The sequence below is a fragment of the Mobula hypostoma genome, chromosome 9 (genome assembly GCF_963921235.1).
Source record: "Mobula hypostoma chromosome 9, sMobHyp1.1, whole genome shotgun sequence".
Taxonomy (NCBI): domain Eukaryota; kingdom Metazoa; phylum Chordata; class Chondrichthyes; order Myliobatiformes; family Myliobatidae; genus Mobula; species Mobula hypostoma.
The window spans coordinates 14,531,085-14,549,623 of NC_086105.1; the positions used below are offsets into that span (position 1 = coordinate 14,531,085).

At 39.3% G+C, this 18,539-nt stretch overlaps 1 protein-coding gene across 1 annotated transcript in view; it reads right to left on the reverse strand.

Moving 5' to 3' along the window:
* Nucleotides 1–18,539, reverse strand: part of otogl (otogelin-like) — a 167,884-nt gene that overhangs the window by 17,368 nt on the left and 131,977 nt on the right. Inside the window, exons 40-52 of the mRNA XM_063059518.1 lie at nucleotides 17,067–17,287; nucleotides 16,054–16,192; nucleotides 13,967–14,158; nucleotides 13,029–13,241; nucleotides 12,825–12,929; nucleotides 12,157–12,264; nucleotides 10,806–10,907; nucleotides 8,675–8,779; nucleotides 8,557–8,597; nucleotides 7,170–7,233; nucleotides 3,203–3,381; nucleotides 2,078–2,179; nucleotides 1,135–1,254 (exon numbers count right to left, since the gene is read on the reverse strand). Coding sequence (XP_062915588.1) covers nucleotides 1,135–1,254; nucleotides 2,078–2,179; nucleotides 3,203–3,381; nucleotides 7,170–7,233; nucleotides 8,557–8,597; nucleotides 8,675–8,779; nucleotides 10,806–10,907; nucleotides 12,157–12,264; nucleotides 12,825–12,929; nucleotides 13,029–13,241; nucleotides 13,967–14,158; nucleotides 16,054–16,192; nucleotides 17,067–17,287 — 1,691 coding nt within the window. The remainder of the gene's footprint in view (nucleotides 1–1,134; nucleotides 1,255–2,077; nucleotides 2,180–3,202; nucleotides 3,382–7,169; nucleotides 7,234–8,556; nucleotides 8,598–8,674; nucleotides 8,780–10,805; nucleotides 10,908–12,156; nucleotides 12,265–12,824; nucleotides 12,930–13,028; nucleotides 13,242–13,966; nucleotides 14,159–16,053; nucleotides 16,193–17,066; nucleotides 17,288–18,539) is intronic.

An 18,539-nucleotide genomic window follows, 5' to 3' on the forward strand; every position in this document is an offset into this window, starting at 1 on the left:
GCTGTTTCCCATTGGTTGCCATGTGTGCCCCAGCACTGGTGTCTGGTTTTAGGCACCTCAGAAGTATAAGAATAGCACGTGCGGGAGGCTCGGCCTCACTCTCCGTTTGTTCTCAGGGCGTGCACACTGAGGTCGTGATCAGTGATGAAGAACTATTGGGAAAGTATGCTCCGGACTACAGGGAGCCAATGTGCACTCTTAGCAAGTATCTGTTCGTTGAATATTTAGTCTTGTAGTTTGTATAACTAGGGGGGACTTAAATATTTCGTCAGATTTTTTACTGATTGTAAATAAATGATTAATATGCTTATTCATAACCAGTGTTGTCTGTCTCACTCACCAAATCTGTGAATCTGCTTTCATGTTACAGAGACGCAGGAAAAATATCATGAAATACAACCCATTGTTGTTGACAAGCCCTGACATCAACATAAGACCATAAGACAAAGGAGCAGAAGTAGGCCATTCGGCCCATCGAGTCTGCTCTGCCATTTTATCATGAGCTGATCCATTTTATCCTATTTAGTCCCACTGCCCCGCCTTCTCACCATAACCTTTGATGCCCTGGCTACTCAGATACCTATCAATCTCTGCCTTAAAGACACCCAATGACTTGGCCTCCACTGCTGCTCATGGCAACAAATTCCATAGATTCACCACCCTCTGACTAAAAAAATTTTTTCGCATTTCTGTTCTGAAAGGGCGCCCTTCAATCCTGAAGTCATGCCCTCTCATACTAGACTCCCCCATCATGGGAAACAACTTTGCCACATCCACTCTGTCCATGCCTTTTAACATTCGAAATGTTTCTATGAGGTCTCCCCTCACCAGCAGGTGAAAAGCAATAAAAATTCATGTGTAACAGACAGCTAGGATTTATGTTTAAATATGTGTCCATATGTGAATGCATACATACATACAGGGTTGGTATCTGTGGCAGGCATTGTTTGTTGGAAGTCTAAAATTTTATTGGAAGTCTAATTTTTTTTTTGCTTCATGATTTTCTGTATATTTGGAGCTTTTTCTCTTTTGGGCAATGATACAAGTTTCACTTTCCAAAAGTTGGCCAACTCTCTGAAGATGGTCTAACTCTGCAGAAGGGACACGGTATTGTTATGATGACAATGTACTGACCTGTATGCATTCAGTCTCATTAAATGGTGGGCAGACAATTCCAGAGCCGATCATCATGACTCCAATGGTTGTCTCCAGACATTCATATCTGATACAGTCAGCAATCCAGGAGGTTCCTGCCTGGAGTGGAAATAAAATTATATAAATGAATTTAAACATTTTTGAAAGTCAACATACAATTTTCATAATTCAATTTATTTTATAATTTATTAAGGACCATAGTGCGCTGAATATTTCGGAAATAAATGTCTAAACCAATAAAGAACAAAATATATCCAAACAATGTTCTCTTTGGAAGTCTACCGAGGAAATAACGTTTATGTAGGATGTTATAAAATTTTGAGATTTTAAATGCTTTAGAGCATTTTACAAATATTGATCTGTATGTCCTTAAGCTAAATTCTAAAAGTAATTAATCCAGAACAGAATCTCATCCCACTCCTTCTGACATAACCGGATATCACTTTCTTCGCAACCCAAGCCTTAGAAATTTGTGTTGTGCCTTTGCGTTCAAAAATGGAAAATATTAGGAGCACCCAATAGATCAGACTTTCTATCTTTTGTAAAGACAACCAGGGTCCTTTCTCATTAATCCACAATCTTCAAACCCCACAGGTTAAGTATCACAGATGGCTGCTTGTAAATGTGTGTAGTGATCAACGTATGATGTTTTAGGGTGTGGAAGGCATTAGTACTAGTTTAGCCCTTTTTCAGTCTCTTGAAAATCATTCTGCTTAAGAAAGTCTCCTAAGTGTGAACTCAGGCCCTAAAAACAGATTCACATTTCTCCCTGAGATTAGCAATTTCAAATTCACAATTTCATAGATTTACCAATGCCCACACATATGTCTGAACACATCAATTCTAGGGCAAAATGATATACGTGTTATTGGTATTACAGGAAAATGCAAATTAGTTAATATAGTACACTGAATGAACTTACATTATGTAAAACTATGATCCCATCTTCCTCAAAAGGACATGACATATTCTTACACGTTCCACAGCAAACATGGGGATCAGTTGAAGGAACATAGACTTGATGCTGTTGATTAATACAATCATTCTCTTTATCTTAAGAAAACTCAGAGTTCGTTTATTGAGAAGTTACCAAGAAAATTGTTATCACCTCTGTATCAAAGTTTTCATAAGTAACAATGACTTAGTAGACCTTTACACATCTGCTCAACAAAACTTATCACAGGTAATTTTACATAAAATAATTGAATAAAAATGTAATTTAATGTACACACAGCAATAAAGTTTTCAAAGTGGTGCTTTCTGTAATAGATTTTTAAAAGATTGCTGAAGAAAACTTGTTATGAATCACAATTTTACATTTATTCAGAACTGAATGTCAGCAAATGTTACCACAATTGACTATGATGTTACAACAACAGTTGTATACAAGCAAATTTGTAATCAATGTAAAGGCAAATTATTAACCTCATCACATTAAGCTCATCAACCTATACAGGGACATGACTCAAAATATGTTATCAGTGGAGGGAACTGATATAGAATGGTAATTCTGCCCAGGATTAAACAGAAGCTGCAAACATCCTGGTTCTGCACAAGTATGAACAGGGGGAACCAGGCAGAATCAATGACATGCGAAAAGGGTTTTTTGTTATGAATGAAAACTATTACTTCTGTCTTCTGAATAGAGATTAGAATGATGGATACCTATACAGAGGCAGTTCAGGTGCTGTGGACAGTAGCAAAGAGATTTGGTGGAGAGATTGAGTGGCTCATTTTTGGCAGCCAATTGAAACTCACAGGACTCAGCTTGCAGTAAGAGAGGTGTTCTAAGATGAAAACACAGGGATTCCAGAGGATGGTGTCTGGTTGAGAAGGGAAGAGATCACTTAAGATTTGTAATAACAACCAAGAGAAAGGCACTCTGTACAAACTTGAACAATGATCCTGCCTGTTATGATGGATGAAGTATACAAGAATTCTTCTCAACATAGAAAGATTGAGCTACTAAGGAAAATCTTATGTAAACCTTTTTCCAATGGCATATTTTGAAATTTTCAAGATTAAATGATCATACTTATTAACTCACAGGTTGGCATTTTGCTGAACAGTTAACTATTGATACTTCCATTGAAGGAGCTTCGGTGGCTGATTCTGTACTCTGGAAACAACTTGCTATGTAACACTGGTCACCCTCAAGATGCTGAAATAGTGACTGGCCAGGATTCAGTGCAGTGACACCTTGGAAGAGGCAGACATCAGCTTTTCCTGAAACAATTAAATGCATAATCTAATTAATAATTATAGAAGAAAGGTCTCTGCCTGAAATATTGTTTATTCAGTTTCATAGACACTGCCTGACCTGCTGAGTTCCTCCAGCAGTTTGTGTATGCTCTCTGGATTTACACCATCTGCAGAATCTCTTGTGTTAATAATTACAGATACATTATTATTAGAATTATTCAGTGAATATAGTCTGAATTATTACTATTTTTTCCAAAATTAAGGATTTTAGCCAAGTACTATTTAATTGGTTTCTTAAAGTTGTCATAGCCAGGGTTGTTGATGGGGATAAGCTGCCACTATCTATTAAATGCTCCCAGTGGTGTGAGTCTCAAATACCCCCTGACAACCAAGTCCAGCTTCTGGCCTTCATGTGTGGCTTAGCTACTAAACCTGATGAAATCATTTCTACTGACAGGAGAAGAGGCAAAGGCGGGTTACTAGCTCCTTAAAACCGGTCACTTTGGGCAGATGGAGCTCATCAGCCGTGATTGGCAGCTCTTCTGGGAGAGGGAAAACTCTGATCTCGAACCTCCGCTGCATTGGGGTTGTTATCGAGAAGGTTGGGGGTTAGGGGTGTTGTGGATAGTGTGGAGGGCTGTCAGAGGTTAGAGAGGGACATTGACAGGATGCAAAACTGGGCTGAGAAGTGGCAGATGGAGTTCAACCCAGATAAGTGTGAAGTGGTTCATTTTGGTAAAATATGATGGCAGAATATAGTATTAATGGTAAGAGTCTTGGCAGTGTGGAGGATCAGAGAGATCTTGGGGTCCAAGTCCATAGGACACTCAAAGCGGCTGCACAGGTTGACTGTGTGGTTAAGAAGGCATATGGTGCATTCAGCTTCATTGCGGTTGTTATGGACTCATGGAGAAGGCTCTGGGAGTAAACCCCAAGGAAAATTCCCGAGCTGGATTCCCTAAAGGAGTCCTACTTTGAGCTCAATGCTGACTGGCAACTCCTATGGCACCACTCATGTCTAACTGTATCGGTCTCTGTTGTCCCTTTGGATTCATCAGCTGTGTGGAGAGGGGCAATAGCTTGCTCTCTATATTATATTACCCTGGATGTATTGTACTACCCTGGCTTGCAGATCATGTATGTAGTATCCATGGTTGACCCTGACCAATGGAGGGCCTCACTATTTAAATTCAGGAACATTAATTGAATATAATTATAAATGAAATATAAACTACTAAGAGTGGTCCACCGGTCCTCCAGGTTCGGGGGTTCCACTCAGGGCTAACAAAGTTGTTACGGAAACAGCAATGAAGAATCCTTCTGCAACTGAATGCAATGGTATTCCTGAGTCAACCTCTGGGTCTTACATGACTGACAGTATTGAAAACCAAGAGGAAGCCACTGATAAGATGAAGGAAGCCCTGAACACCACCAGAGGTGGAGGACCTTCATTGCTGCCCTAAACGCATCATTATTGATGGGGACGGGAGAGGTTCCTGAGTACTGGAGGGTTGCAGATGTTGTTCCCTCATTCTAGAAAGGGAGTAGAGATAGCTCAGGGAATTATAGGCCAGTGAGTTTTACTTCAGTAGTTGGTAAGTTGATGGAAAAGATCCTGAGAGGCAGGATTTATAAACATTTGGAGAGGCATAATATGATTAGGAATAGGCAGCATGGCTTTGTCAAAGGCAGGTCGTGCCTTCCGAGCCTGATTGAATTTTTTGAGGATGTGACTAAACACATGGATGAAGGTACAGCAGTAGATGTAATGTATATGGATTTCAACAAGGCATTTGATAAGGTACCCCATGCAAGACCTATTGAGAAAGTAAGGAAGCATAGGCTCCAAGAGGACCTTGCTTTGTGGATCTAGAACTGGCTTGCCCACAGAAGGCAAAGAGTGGTTGTAGACAGGTCATATTCTGCATGGAGGTCAGTGACCAGTGGTGTGTCTCAGGGATCTGTTCTGGGACCCCGACTCTCTGTGACTTTTATAAATTACCTGGATGAGCAAGTGGAGGGATGGGTTAGTAAATTTGCTGATGACAAAGTTGGGGGTGTTGTGGATAGTGCAGAGGGCTGTCACAGGTTACAGCGGGACATTGATAGGATGCAAAACTGGACTGAGAAGTGGCAGATGGAGTTCAACCCAGATAAGTGTGAGGTGGTTCATTTTGGTAGGTCAAATATGATGGCAGAATATAGTATTAATGGTAAGAGTCTTGGCAGTGTGGAGGATCAGAGAGATCTTGGGGACCAAGTCCATAGGATGCTCAAAGCTGCTGCACAGGTTGACTCTGTGGTTAAGAAGACATATGGTGCATTGGCCTTCATCAGCCGTGGGATTGAGTTCAAGAGCCGAGAGGTAATGTTACAGCTATATAGGGCCCTGGTCAGACCCCACTTGGAGTACTGTGCTCAGTTCTGGTCACCTCACTACAGGAAGGATGTGAAAACTATAAGAAAGCGTGCAGAGGAGATTTACAAGGATGTTGCCTGGATTGGGGAGCATGCCTTAGAATAGGTTGAGTGAACTCGGCCTTTTCTCCTTCGAGAGATGGAGGATGAAAGGTGACCTGATAGAGGTGTATAAGATGTTGAGAGGCATTGATCATGTGGATAGTCAGAGGCTTTTTCCCAGGGCTGAAATGGCTAACACTAGAGGGCACAGTTTTAAGGTGCTTGGAAGCAGGTACAGAGCAGATGTCAGGGGTAAATTTTTTTCTTATGCAGAGGGTGGTGAGTGTGTGGAATGGGCTGCCAGCGGCGGTGGTGGAGGCGGATACGATAGGGTCTTTTAAGAGACTCCTGGATAGGTACACGGAGCTTAGAAAAATGGAGGGCTATGGGTAACCCTAGGTAATTTCTAAGGTAAGTACATGTTCAGCACAGCTTTGTGGGCCGAAGGGCCTGTATTGTGCTATAGGTTTTCTATGTTTCTAAACACCTGCGGTAACAGGCAGTAAGTACATAAATAGCTTTCAGATAGTAGACTGTTGAAGGTTCTCAGCCCTCAATATTCAGTACAGTATCACTGGAACTGTATATCTGGAAGTGTAGAACATGCACCATTTAGAGTCACTAGAAGCAGCTTGACTGTTAACATTAACTTTCTGGTGGTAACTGGACACTATTGTCTCTTAAGGACACGGGCTTCCCATTTCATTACAGGGAGTTATTTAAGAGTGTTTTTTTTTGGAAATTGACAAGCAATGGTCTCTATTGACACTTGTGCAATGATACTGTATTATCAGTGGAAAATCCACTGATACTCAAAGAGCATAAAATCCATGGGGCATCCTGTTTCTGGACTGTTGTAACAGAGCAGAGCAAGACAATAAATAAATATGCACGTGAATTGGACAACATATATTTAGAGTCATAGTCACAGAAAAGTACAGCACAGAAACAGACCCTTTGGCCTATCTAGTCTGTGGCGAACCATTTAAATTGCTAACTCCCATTGACATTTGCTGGGATATCAGTGCCAGCAACCAAGATACATCTTTCCTAACTCACATGCAAAATCAACTGGAGATAAAACAGGTAGCATGTTTGGGAAATTATGACTAAGCTGTACAGAATACAGCTTCAATTTTGATCAAACAGCAAACTTTTAAATTAAGAACAAATTAAAAGCAAAAAGCAGGATTTCAATTAATTTCATAATGAATATCTTACAGTACAATATGTTGGCCCATTTAAATAGATGGGCAGACTTGCTGCATAATATTTGTGATTCAGCAAGAGCAGACAATGCCTGTAAGTAATCTAACAGCTGTTGAAGTTCAAGGAAACCATAGGAAACTTACTGCAGATGAAACGAGTACAGCCACAGACATCCTGAAAGCCAGGGTCCTCTGTTAGAACTTCCCCCTATTTTGCAGCAAGACAGTAAATTACTTGAGAATCACAGGCAAGGGGACAAAGCTACAAAATTAAGGTCTAGTTATTTAAACCTCAGGTGTGTAGAAAGCGCTTCTCTCAGAGGATTAGGAATTTCTGGAATTCTCTAGCTCCTGACCACGGTGGTGGCCATTTCATTTGAGATAAAGATTTGAATGTTTAAGGAGCTGAAAGTTTTGGGGAACCAGCATAAAAAGAGGAGTTAATGCCAGCAGAGATCAGTCATAACCATACTGAATGGAAAGGCAGGCTTGGGGGAACTCCACCATGAATTTGCGAAACATGTCACTCAGGGACTTGGGGTATATATTTTTTGATTTTTTTTTTGCGTGATTATGTTTTTTTTTTGCACACTATCTTGATTGTGCTGTGTTTGTTTTGCACCTTGGCCCCAGAGGAACGTGGTATTCATGTACGGTTGAAGGATAATTAAACTTAAATTGATTTGATTTGACTTGAATTTGAACTATTGGTGTCTCTTCCGGGGCAGAAGTGGCCGCAATGAGAGAAACGGATTGCATCTGAACTTGAGGGAACCCAGCAGGGGAGTTAGAATCAAAAGCAGTTGACCTGTACATGAAGTTGAAGCAAATAGAGAATTAGGTTTGAAGAAATCGAGAGGAATTATGTGGGTGTTTTATTGGAGGTTGGTAATGAGGATAAACTCCCACTGCCTATTAAATGCCCCCAAAGGCATGCATCTCAAAGAGACTCTGACGACCAAGTCCAGCTCCTGGCCTTCACATGTGGCTTACCTAGTTAGCCCAGCGGAACTGTTTCTACTGACAAGAGAAGGGGCAAGGGCAGGTTACTGACACTGTAAAACTAGTTGCTTTGGGCAGATGGAGCTCATCAGCCGTGTTTGGCAGCTCATCTAGAAGGAAAATTCTGAACTCAAACCTCCGCTGCCCTGGGGAAGGCTTCGGGAGTAAACCCCGAGGGAAAAATCCCGAGCTGAAGTCCCTAAGGCTGTGCTACGTTGAGTTTAGCACTGACTAGTAACTCTTATGATGCCACTGGTGCCAAACTGTATCAGCGTCTGCTGTTCCTTTCGATTCATCAGCTGCGTGGAGAGGGGGAGCCTTCTACATGGACAACATATTGTAATGCCCTGGCTTGCGAATCACATAGACATTATACCCATGGTCAGCCCTTACCGACAGAGGGCCTCAAACATCCTTTTAAATCTAAACGTAGTCCTATTAAAGGGATACTTCGGAGTCAATCTTTGATGTTCTTAATAGGCTCGTTCCGATGACAGACTAGATTGCAATATGCTAATTCATGACATACCACTTTACACGTCTTACTGGTAGTGTTTTCACAGGTGCAGTCTGCAAAACAAGAGAATAATTAACAGCAAGTTTTGACCTAAAATAATTAGGTTATAAATAATTCATTTCATCGTTACCACACTGCCAGTCAGGACAGCAGACTCCTGAAACATGTCTCTTCACTAGTTTCATTCCAGCTGCACAGTTCTTGTCAGGAGGGGGGCACAGATTTTCATCACAGACTGCAGTTAAGAAAAAAATAAGAAATAATGAAATTTATTAAAATGTTTGAATTGGAAAGGAAAGGCTTACAGACTGTTCAGTTCAAAATGGTATGTATTAGTTTCCCTTTAAACTAGAGAATAAAATGAAATTTTAAAAAAACACTATGTTATAATATTTACCTGCATGCCATTAAAACACATATTTATTAAGTTCAAAGTACTGATTTGTTATCAAAGAATGTCTACCATATACAACCACTTGCCACAAACAAGGAATTGAATCCACAAAAAGCCACACACAAAGATTGCCACACATCAAAATGTGAGAAAAAGAACAGGGTCACTCAAACAGTCAAGAAAAAGTAAACAAATAACACAGAACATGAACTGCGGAGTTTCGGAAAGCACAGAGTCCACAGCTGTGGAGCCAGTTCAGGGCTGAGGTGAGTGAAACCAATCCAGGAGCCCAGTGGCTGCTCCTGAACCTGGCAACATGGGTCCCGAGACTCCTGTACTACCCGTCCGATGGTAGCAGCAGGGAGGGAGGGAGAGGGAGGGAGAAGGAGGGAGGGAGAGGGAGGGAGAGGGAGGGAGAGGGAGGGAGAGGGAGGGAGGGAGAGGGAGGGAGGGAGAGGGAGGGAGAGGGAGGGAGAGGGAGGGAGGGAGAGGGAGGGAGAGGGAGGGAGGGGGAGGGAGGGAGAGGGAGGGAGAGGGAGGGAGGGAGAGGTCAAATGCAGGTAGGTGATGCTGAACACCTGCTCATTTTCCACTCTCAAACTCGGCAGTTTTAATTTGCTCAATGCTTTAATTTGCACAGAGCAATGGAGCCGAGCACGGGTTCACCTTCCGCTGCCAGGCCTCGAGACAGTGACCATTCTCAGTGACAGCTGCCCGGCTATATCTGCATTCTTGAGAGTCTAGTTCACTGAATCCAAGAGATCATAAAATCACCGGTTTGTTCACATGGTTCAAAAGTATATCCTTTAAAGCAGGGGTCCCCATCCTTTTTTATGCCTTGGAGCCACACCATTAACCAAGGGGTCTGTGGAGGGGTTGGGAAACCCTGCTTTGCAGGTTATGGACTGCAGCAACAGCAGTTCAGAAAACATGTACCTAGTCGAGTATCTAGTCATTTTGTGAGCTGCCCACAAAATGTTGCCGTAGGTGGCCAGTGCCATCTTTGACAATTGATTATCCTATGGTAGAAGTTTCTAATCGATTTCTGAAGAGTATTGATAATGGCCGTCTTGTAAAGACGCTGCCCAGAAGAAGGCAATGGCAAACCACTTCTGTAGAAAAATTTGCCAAGAACAATCATGGTCATGCAAAGACCACGATCACCAACGTCATAGGACATTGCCCATATCAAACAAACCTTAATGATTGCCCTTTATCCAAGGAAAAGCTGAGGCAGAAGGTATCAACTCAATAAAGTCTAGTTAGAGAAGCACATAAAGAAGGAAGAAATAAAAGATGCTGATAGAGTTCTGTGAAAATGGTGGAAGGAGATTCATACAGAGCACAAACACCTCACGGAGCTGAATGCTGCAATGAGATTTCGTAATCCTTTGTAATCATATGGTGTCTGGAACCATCACACTCAGTGTCTCTTCTTTCCTTCTCAACTTAACATACACATTTTTAAAAATCCCACAGCTTCAACAAAACAAATTGCTTCTCCCATGTATTTTGGAACTTCATAATCCGACTTTGTTCCCACAAGTCTTTGGTACTGCACCATATAAAAGCAGACACTAGAAGAAGATTTCAGTCTATTAATAATTACCCTTTGTTTTAAGTGCAAAACCTAATCGTGTAATACAATTCTGAACAATGATAATGTGGAGAAAGGAAAATAGCAGAAAATGGCTTTAAACTTTTTAATACATTTCAAGGAAGAGTCTTGCCAAAGATGGCAAGCTATTTTTTTCTCAGGAAGTTATTAAGATTGAATTACCATCCTGTATGTCCAAAATATCAACAGAACATTACATAGCATGAATTGATCAGCAAGCAGAAGTAGCAAAGCAGATATTTCACTCACCACAATGATAGAGTGGGCAACAACGATCCACAGTATTGAGGTCTATTGCAAGAATATCTCCTTCATTGCATGTCGGAATTGGGTCAATGCATGACTCGCACACTACAAAAGTAGATCGTTTTAAAATTTACATTAAATACCTCATTAAGAGCCTTAAAATAAGGCAAGGTATCTAACAGCCAACCATCACCATACAGGAGACACGTTTTCAAACAACTGTCTGATGAAAGAAACAATCTGTGATATCTTTAGCTATAATATATAACTGTGACATTTCCCCCAATATGAATGAACATTTTATGTAAAGTTCAAAATTATTCCTAAAGAAAATTGTTAATTGTATTGATCAATTACGGCTCTTTACAAAATTGTGCATTAGACCACCTTTCCAGGCTGACCTTCTTCACATCATGCTTGGTAACAGGAAAATCGATTCCTACAGAAGTGCCTCTTATGAAAAATTTTGGAACAGAAATATTAACCGGTCCCCTTTCCGCAGATGCTGTCTGGTGTGCTGAGTTTTTCCAGCACTTTCTGTTTTTATTTATGCCTTTTATTGTGAACGACAAAAAAAACCTTAACCAGTGGAGAATTTCACTGTGACTTGTAAATAGAACATATGCAAGCCACATGATTCTATCGTTGAAAAAAATGCATCAAATATTGGAAAAAACATTTTTGTAGTCTGTTTTATTAGTTAAGAGATTAGACAGATAATAGTTAAAAACACAAGAGAAAAGAATTTTTCTGCAACAATCTACAACTCCAGCAGACAGAACTCAATGGTGAGGTAGTGTAGTGGTCAGCAGAGAGCTTTACAGTACCAGTGACCGAAGTTCAATTCCAGCTGCTGTCTGTAAGAAGTCTGTACATTCTCCCCATGACTGTGTGCGTTTCCTCCCACAATTGAAAGACGTACTGGTTGGCAGGTTAATTGGACATTGTAAATTGTCCTGGCTAGGGATAAATCAGGGGTTACTGATCGGCGCTGCTCGAAGGGTTGGAAGGGCCTATTCCGTGCTGTATTTCAATAAATAAATAAAATAACTCAACGAGGGATAAAATACTAGATAAAAATAACATTTCCCCTGTACCTTGCCTGTATTATTGATACACGGGAGGCCTAAAGCATTTTTGCCTTTCAAGGTGGACAATGAAGTATTATAGGTTTCTAACACACAATCCATCGAGCTGTACACTGCAGATGGGTGAAAAATCCCATGGTGAGTCAGTTGATTCACATAATGTGGATACATCATTTCACAACATAATTATGTCCATTCATGGAGACTACCCTTTATAAACCAGGCTTCTAGTGCAAGAACAACTAACTGGAGCAACATTAACTCACCGCACTGAAATGAGAAACAGCAAGAGTCGCCTATTCGCACTTCAACAAGAAACTGGTCCTCCCTGCATGCGGGTGGTGAACTGGTTGGACATGCCAGAGCATCACATTCTATATTTCAACATTAAAATTAACAACACTATAGTATATATTAAAAACAGCAAGAAATACCTTTTTAATTTTCAATCTATCTTGAATAAATGTATTCAATTAAGAAAATAAAGAAAACTATGGCAATTTTGTAAAATCAAGTTTGTTGCATGTGGCTATATAGTCCTTTTTTTAACCCATTACTTTAGTCAATAATAGTTACATACTCTAGAAATGTGTCTAGAAAATTACTTCTTGTACTTATTTGATGCTTTTAAACATTCGGTATATGGACTTCACCAGCGGATGCTTCTTGTCATACATGGCTTATGATTCCAGATTGATCAACAAATGTCTGGTGTACTGCTCAAAATATCCAGCATCTGCAAAATCACTTTTGATTGCATAGGTGCTTATCTGACTCTCTTCTTTATTTCATTGGCTTTAATAGAAGACATCTCAGGCAAGGCTTTCAAATAAGCCCTAATCCACAACTGCTAGATTTATTCTTCTTGCAATGTGGAAATGATTTCCTACATTTCTCAAACATTAATCTGTATTTTAAATTTGAGTAGACTTACCACATCTGTACTCAGGACAACAAGAGGTGGAACTGTAGCCTATCACCAATTTTTCTCCATTTTCACATGCTGGCACATCACTTTCACATATGGTCAGATTGCATTCTGAAGAAACATAGGTAGATAAAACTCTTCCGATGTTTCATACTTGATATTTAGTTTTTCAAAAACAGACTATTATATACAAAACTATGTAACGCATACCACAAATCTTCTTCGGACAGCATGCTCCCTCTTCAATGACGTCAATAATTATCTCTCCTTCTCTTTCACAGATCGGTGATGAGACTTCACTACATTCAGGTTCCACAGCAATGATGGTACCATTATCCAAGCACTTGTACATACAGCACCCTTTATGAGATCCATTCCAGGTCTCACCTGCTGACCGTGGTTGGCCTTCATTGTCTGTGCAAGCTGGAAAAAAAAACAGTGACTTAATTAGTTAAACTCAACATTTAAGCTCAGATCACATGATGCTCAGATCTCAGGTCATAATGCTTTGTGTTTATTTTGAATTTAGTTAATACACTAATTTAGGAGCTTATTTTTCTCTTTGAGCAAGTGAAATTGGGTGTAGTTTTCCCCTTTTACTCCTCAACCATCAGGAAAACTACACTCAACTTCACTTGCTTCATCACTGAAATGTTCTCACAACAAATGATCTCACTTTCAAGGACTCTTTTTCTCATGTTCTCGATATTTATTGCTACTTATTTATATTTGCATTTGCACAGTTTGTTATCTTCTGCACTCTGGTTGATCTTTCACTGATCCTGTTATAGTTACTATTCTATAGATTTGATGAGTATGCCCACAAGGTGGTGAATCTCAGGGTTGTATACGGCAACATATACATATGTACTTTGATAATAAAATTTACTTTGAACTTAAGTGCACTAATTTGTTCAAAGTATACCAGTCATCTTTACACAGACAAAGGCATTCACTTTCTTGTAATTCACCTGTATTATAGACAAGGGATCTGTGAATTATGTCATGGTACACACTAAATTCATTACTATATTAAAATGAATTAAATGGGAGATAATTGCTGATTAGGTTAGCTCAAATCCTAACTGATAATCTTAGGATACAGATGGATCATTTTTATTTGCAAAGTATTTTCAGACAATACAAACCACATTTTTCTTCGGAAACACAGTAGTTGGAATCTGGTTGGTGCAGCACAGTCCCTCGAGGGCAGACACAGCTCTCGCTGATAAATGAACAGGTGGGGTCGTGTTCCAAATAGAAGTCCTTATTCTGACACATTTTGCTTTCACAAGCTGGCACACAAGGTTGGTATTCCATGCCAACAGGGCAGCTAAGTGCTATAGGCACAAAAGTGGAATCAACTAGAATTAGAATCAGGTTTAATATCACTGGCATATGTTGTGAAATTTGTTGTTTTTGCGGTAACAGTACAATGCAATGTATAATAAGAGAGGAAAAGAAAAAAAACTGTGAATCACACATATATAAAATAAATAGAGAAAAATTTTTAAAAATTAGAATATATTGAGGTAGCATCCATCATGTTCATGATTTCAATGTCCATTCAGAAACAGGATGGCAGAGGGGACGAAGCTGTCCCTGAATCATTGAGTGCGTGTTTCTTCCTGATGGTAGCAATGAGAAGAAGGCATGTCCTGGGTGATGGGGGTCCGTAATGATGGATGCTGCCTTTCTGAGGCATCACTCTTTGAAGATGTCCTGGATACTATGGAGGCTAGTGCCCATAATGGAGCTGACTGTGTTTACAGTTCTCTGCAGCTTATTTTGATTGTGTGCAGTAGCACCCCCCACCCACCAGACAGTGATGCAGCCAATTAATGCAAGAATATAATTTTAAACATGTAACCTTGAAGCAATCAAATTAAAATTAGACATTTTACCTAAGAATATTTTATAATTCAAAATACTATGTGGTGCTGTTTATCAAAACCAATTTCAAATGCATACTATTAAGATGAGTCCTTTTAAAATATCTTTAAAAATTCTACAAAATTATAATTCAATCAAAATTGTACTTGTGATTTTTTATTGTAAAAGTTTTAAGAAAATGCCATGTGCTATAATAATGTACTTATTAATGCCTTTGTGTTATATTTCTGCTTGTATCACAACAAGATGCATAGCTTCATTTACAGTTACAGTGAGTTAAAATAACTCTTGAATACTTTAATCCAATAGAACAGTAAAGCAAGGACGAGTAATTTGATATTTAGGGAAAGTCTTACAGGAAACATTTAGACAATGAAATCTTGCTTGGAAACGGCAATAAAATTCTTGCTTAACCTGAGTGCAGGTATCCACTGGGAGACGTGGTGGTGGGTTAGGTTGAAAGGCTTTGCGGCATTTCTTTAAATGGAACAATCATTCCCAATCATTCTTTCACTTCCAGTCAGGGTACAGAAAACATTTGTTAGCTTTTTTTGTGCAGGGTGGGGGTGGTTTTGGGGTTTGATGTTCTTGCAGTTTGCATGATTTATTTTCTGCATGGGAGGGGGCGGGTTGATGCTCTCGTTGCCATTACTTGTTTTTTCCACATGATGATGGTGTTGCCATTTGGCGCAATTTGTTAGTTTTTTTGTGCAGGGGGTTGGGGTTTGATGTTCTTGCCGTTTACACAATTTGCTTTTCTGCGGGGGGGTGGATTTGATGTTGCTGTTTGCACAATTTATTTTGTGCGGGGAGTTGATGTTTTTCTTTGAATGACTTCCATGGTTTTCTTTGTTTTGTGGCTATTCAGAGAAGACGAATCTAGGAGCTATATACTGCATACATACTTAGATAACAAATGAAACTTTAATAAATGAACCTTTGAATTACATATGTAGTCAGTTTGGAGAGAAAGCCTACCTGAGAGTTGGTACCAGGAAAACAGAATCATATCAGAAAATGCAAAACAGGACTGCAGACTGGAATAATTTGCTATCACTTAATTACTTTTCATACGATTATTGGATTAATGGGTCTTAATTAAATCTTTCATCATATACATTCACTTAATTTCAGTAAAACTGCATAAAGTTTTTACTATTATTGGGACTCAAAATAATTATGAAATAGCGAGAAATAAACTCCACTCTAACATTTTCTTCATTTTCACTTTGTATGTAAATCTAAGAAGATTTGTTGAATAAACTAATGCTGTCCAAGCAGAATGAAGAATTAAGCACTGTAGTTTCATGACGGTTATAATAATGGTAAAAGTAATACTTACGACAAAATTCTGGAGTTCTCCACGGAATACAGACATTGTATTTATTACAAGCAGCTGCATATAAAGCCAGGGCATCACACTGATGTGTCACATAGTGAAAATCTCTAATCCAGAGTTCACAAAATATTTCTGGAGTGACCTTAACATGAACAGGACAGACATGAACAAGAACTTAATGGAACCCTCTTATCCAAAATTTTCTGATCCAATAGACCAACAATGAATGTTCCTCCAAATAGTTATATTTCATTTCTACTTAGTTTATACATATAAAATATTACTAATCACAGAATCAATTTTCATGAAAATCAAAACAAAATCTCTGGAGATTGAAAACATAGGAAACACACTCAACAGATCAAGCACCGTTTCTGGAAAAAAGGAAGAGTAACGTTTCAGAACATTGACAAAGAGCGAAGGGCCTATGACCTTGAAAAGTGCTGTCCCTTCCAATAAATACTGCCTGACCTGTTAGTGTTTCCAGCTTTTTCTTTTTATTTTCATGGAATTACTTTGCTACTGTACTATAACATCAGAAGCTAGGGTTCCTAGAAAATGAATTACATTAAAATTACCTACTCAAGCAATTTCAAACTGAAAATGTATATTGTAATGTGCTCAAGAATGCAAAGATGACTGAAAGCTACTGAGTTGCCTCAGGATTTATAGAACTGATTTCCTGGTGCATTTTCCTTCTGCAATGATTATTGGCGAAACCATCTAATTTGCTTTCCTATATTAAAATATGTTGCTCAGTCCAATCTTACTTCTTGAATGCACTTCACAAAATTAAATCAATTCAAACCATAAAGGGCAGTGAAAAACAAAACAACTGTTAACTTTTCATCTATGCACGATGCACCGGTGCAGCTGTAATGAAAACCAATTTCCCCCGGGATCAAAAAAGTATGACTATGACTATGACTATGACGAGTACAACTCCGTATATTTCTGTTACACAAGATCTGGAACAATGTGTAATTCAAGAATGGATGGAGATTTTCTCCACTTACGTGCTGATGGCATAGGATCCAAGGATTTTGATTCAACATTTCAAAGCAAGCAGTACAGTTACCAATGGTGCAGTTCTGTTTTCGACAACGAAAACAATCTCTCTCCAGTCCAGATGTTTCGACCATCCAGCTTTCAAGAAAAAGTCCTATATTTTCTACTTCTGTGACAATGGTCCCATTCGGCAGCTTGAGATCATCAGCAGGGCTACCATTGCAGCAACCTGGAGCAAACAGACATTGACTGGCTCATGGTGTTTAGGGTGTTTGCATTAATATTACTAACTTCATGGCTACTTTATAATGGCCAGTTAATTCAAGATGATACCCCACCCCCACACATTGCCGTGGTTTTGTTTGTAGAAACCACTATTTCCCAATGAATGTTTTAAAAATATGGTTTATGACAGAGTTATAAACTAATAAATATTATTTAATTATTATTTATAATCATATATTTATGCAATTTTGTGTTTGGCAGTTCAGTTACTATCCAATGCTGTGCATATTCCACATGTTAAGACCAGAGAGTCACAGATTATAATTGTTAATCTGTGCTGCGGTATAGATAGGGGAAATGCAAGCAGGCTTTTTTCCACTGAGGTTGGATGTGACTACAACCAGCGGTCATGGGTTAAGGGTGAAAGGTGAAAAGTTTAAGGGGAACATGAGAGGAATCTTCTTCACTCGAGGTTGTGAGAGTGTGGAATGAGTTGCCAGCACAAGTGGTGCACGTGAGCTCAATTTTCAAGGTTTAAGCAAAGATTGGACAGGTACGTGGATAGTAGGGGTATGGAGGGCTATGGTCTCTGTGCAGGTCAATGGGAGTAGGCAGTTTAAATGGTGTTGGCATGGACTAGATGGGCTGACAGGCCAGTTTCTGTGCTGTACTCTTCTATGACTCCATGTCTCTCTGAATGCAACGAGTGTGTTAATTATGAATGTTTTATTCAATATCACAAACCTCTCAGCTCAGATAAAATCTATCAAAGGTTCCTCCTCTTGTCAAAATCCAGGGAAATTCACCAGATCGTACTTGTATTGCAGAATCATTAAAGACAGCAATATTCTGACTGGGATTCCCTCTGAGTGAAAATGTTCTCACCATATGTGAAGTATGAGCCTTTCCATAAATGTTAGAGAGTTATCAGTATGAACACAACCATAGTTGCCAAATTGTTAAAGTCTTTAAGAGAAAGTGGTGAGATAATGGTGTACAAGGAAAGGGTGAGTGGAAATGGGTCTGCTCCTTTGTCATAATCTGCATATACTGATAGATTTTTACTTTCCACACACCCTTCCAAAAACAATTAGAATTATATTATTATATATTCTCCCATTTAGATAATATGATGGTTTCAAATACATAATTGTTCCTTGATAACTTCTAGATGAACCATGCTTCAAAGCAAATGGATTGCTTTTATTACAGTGGACTACTGCACACATTTTGGTCCCCTCATGTAAGAAAGAACA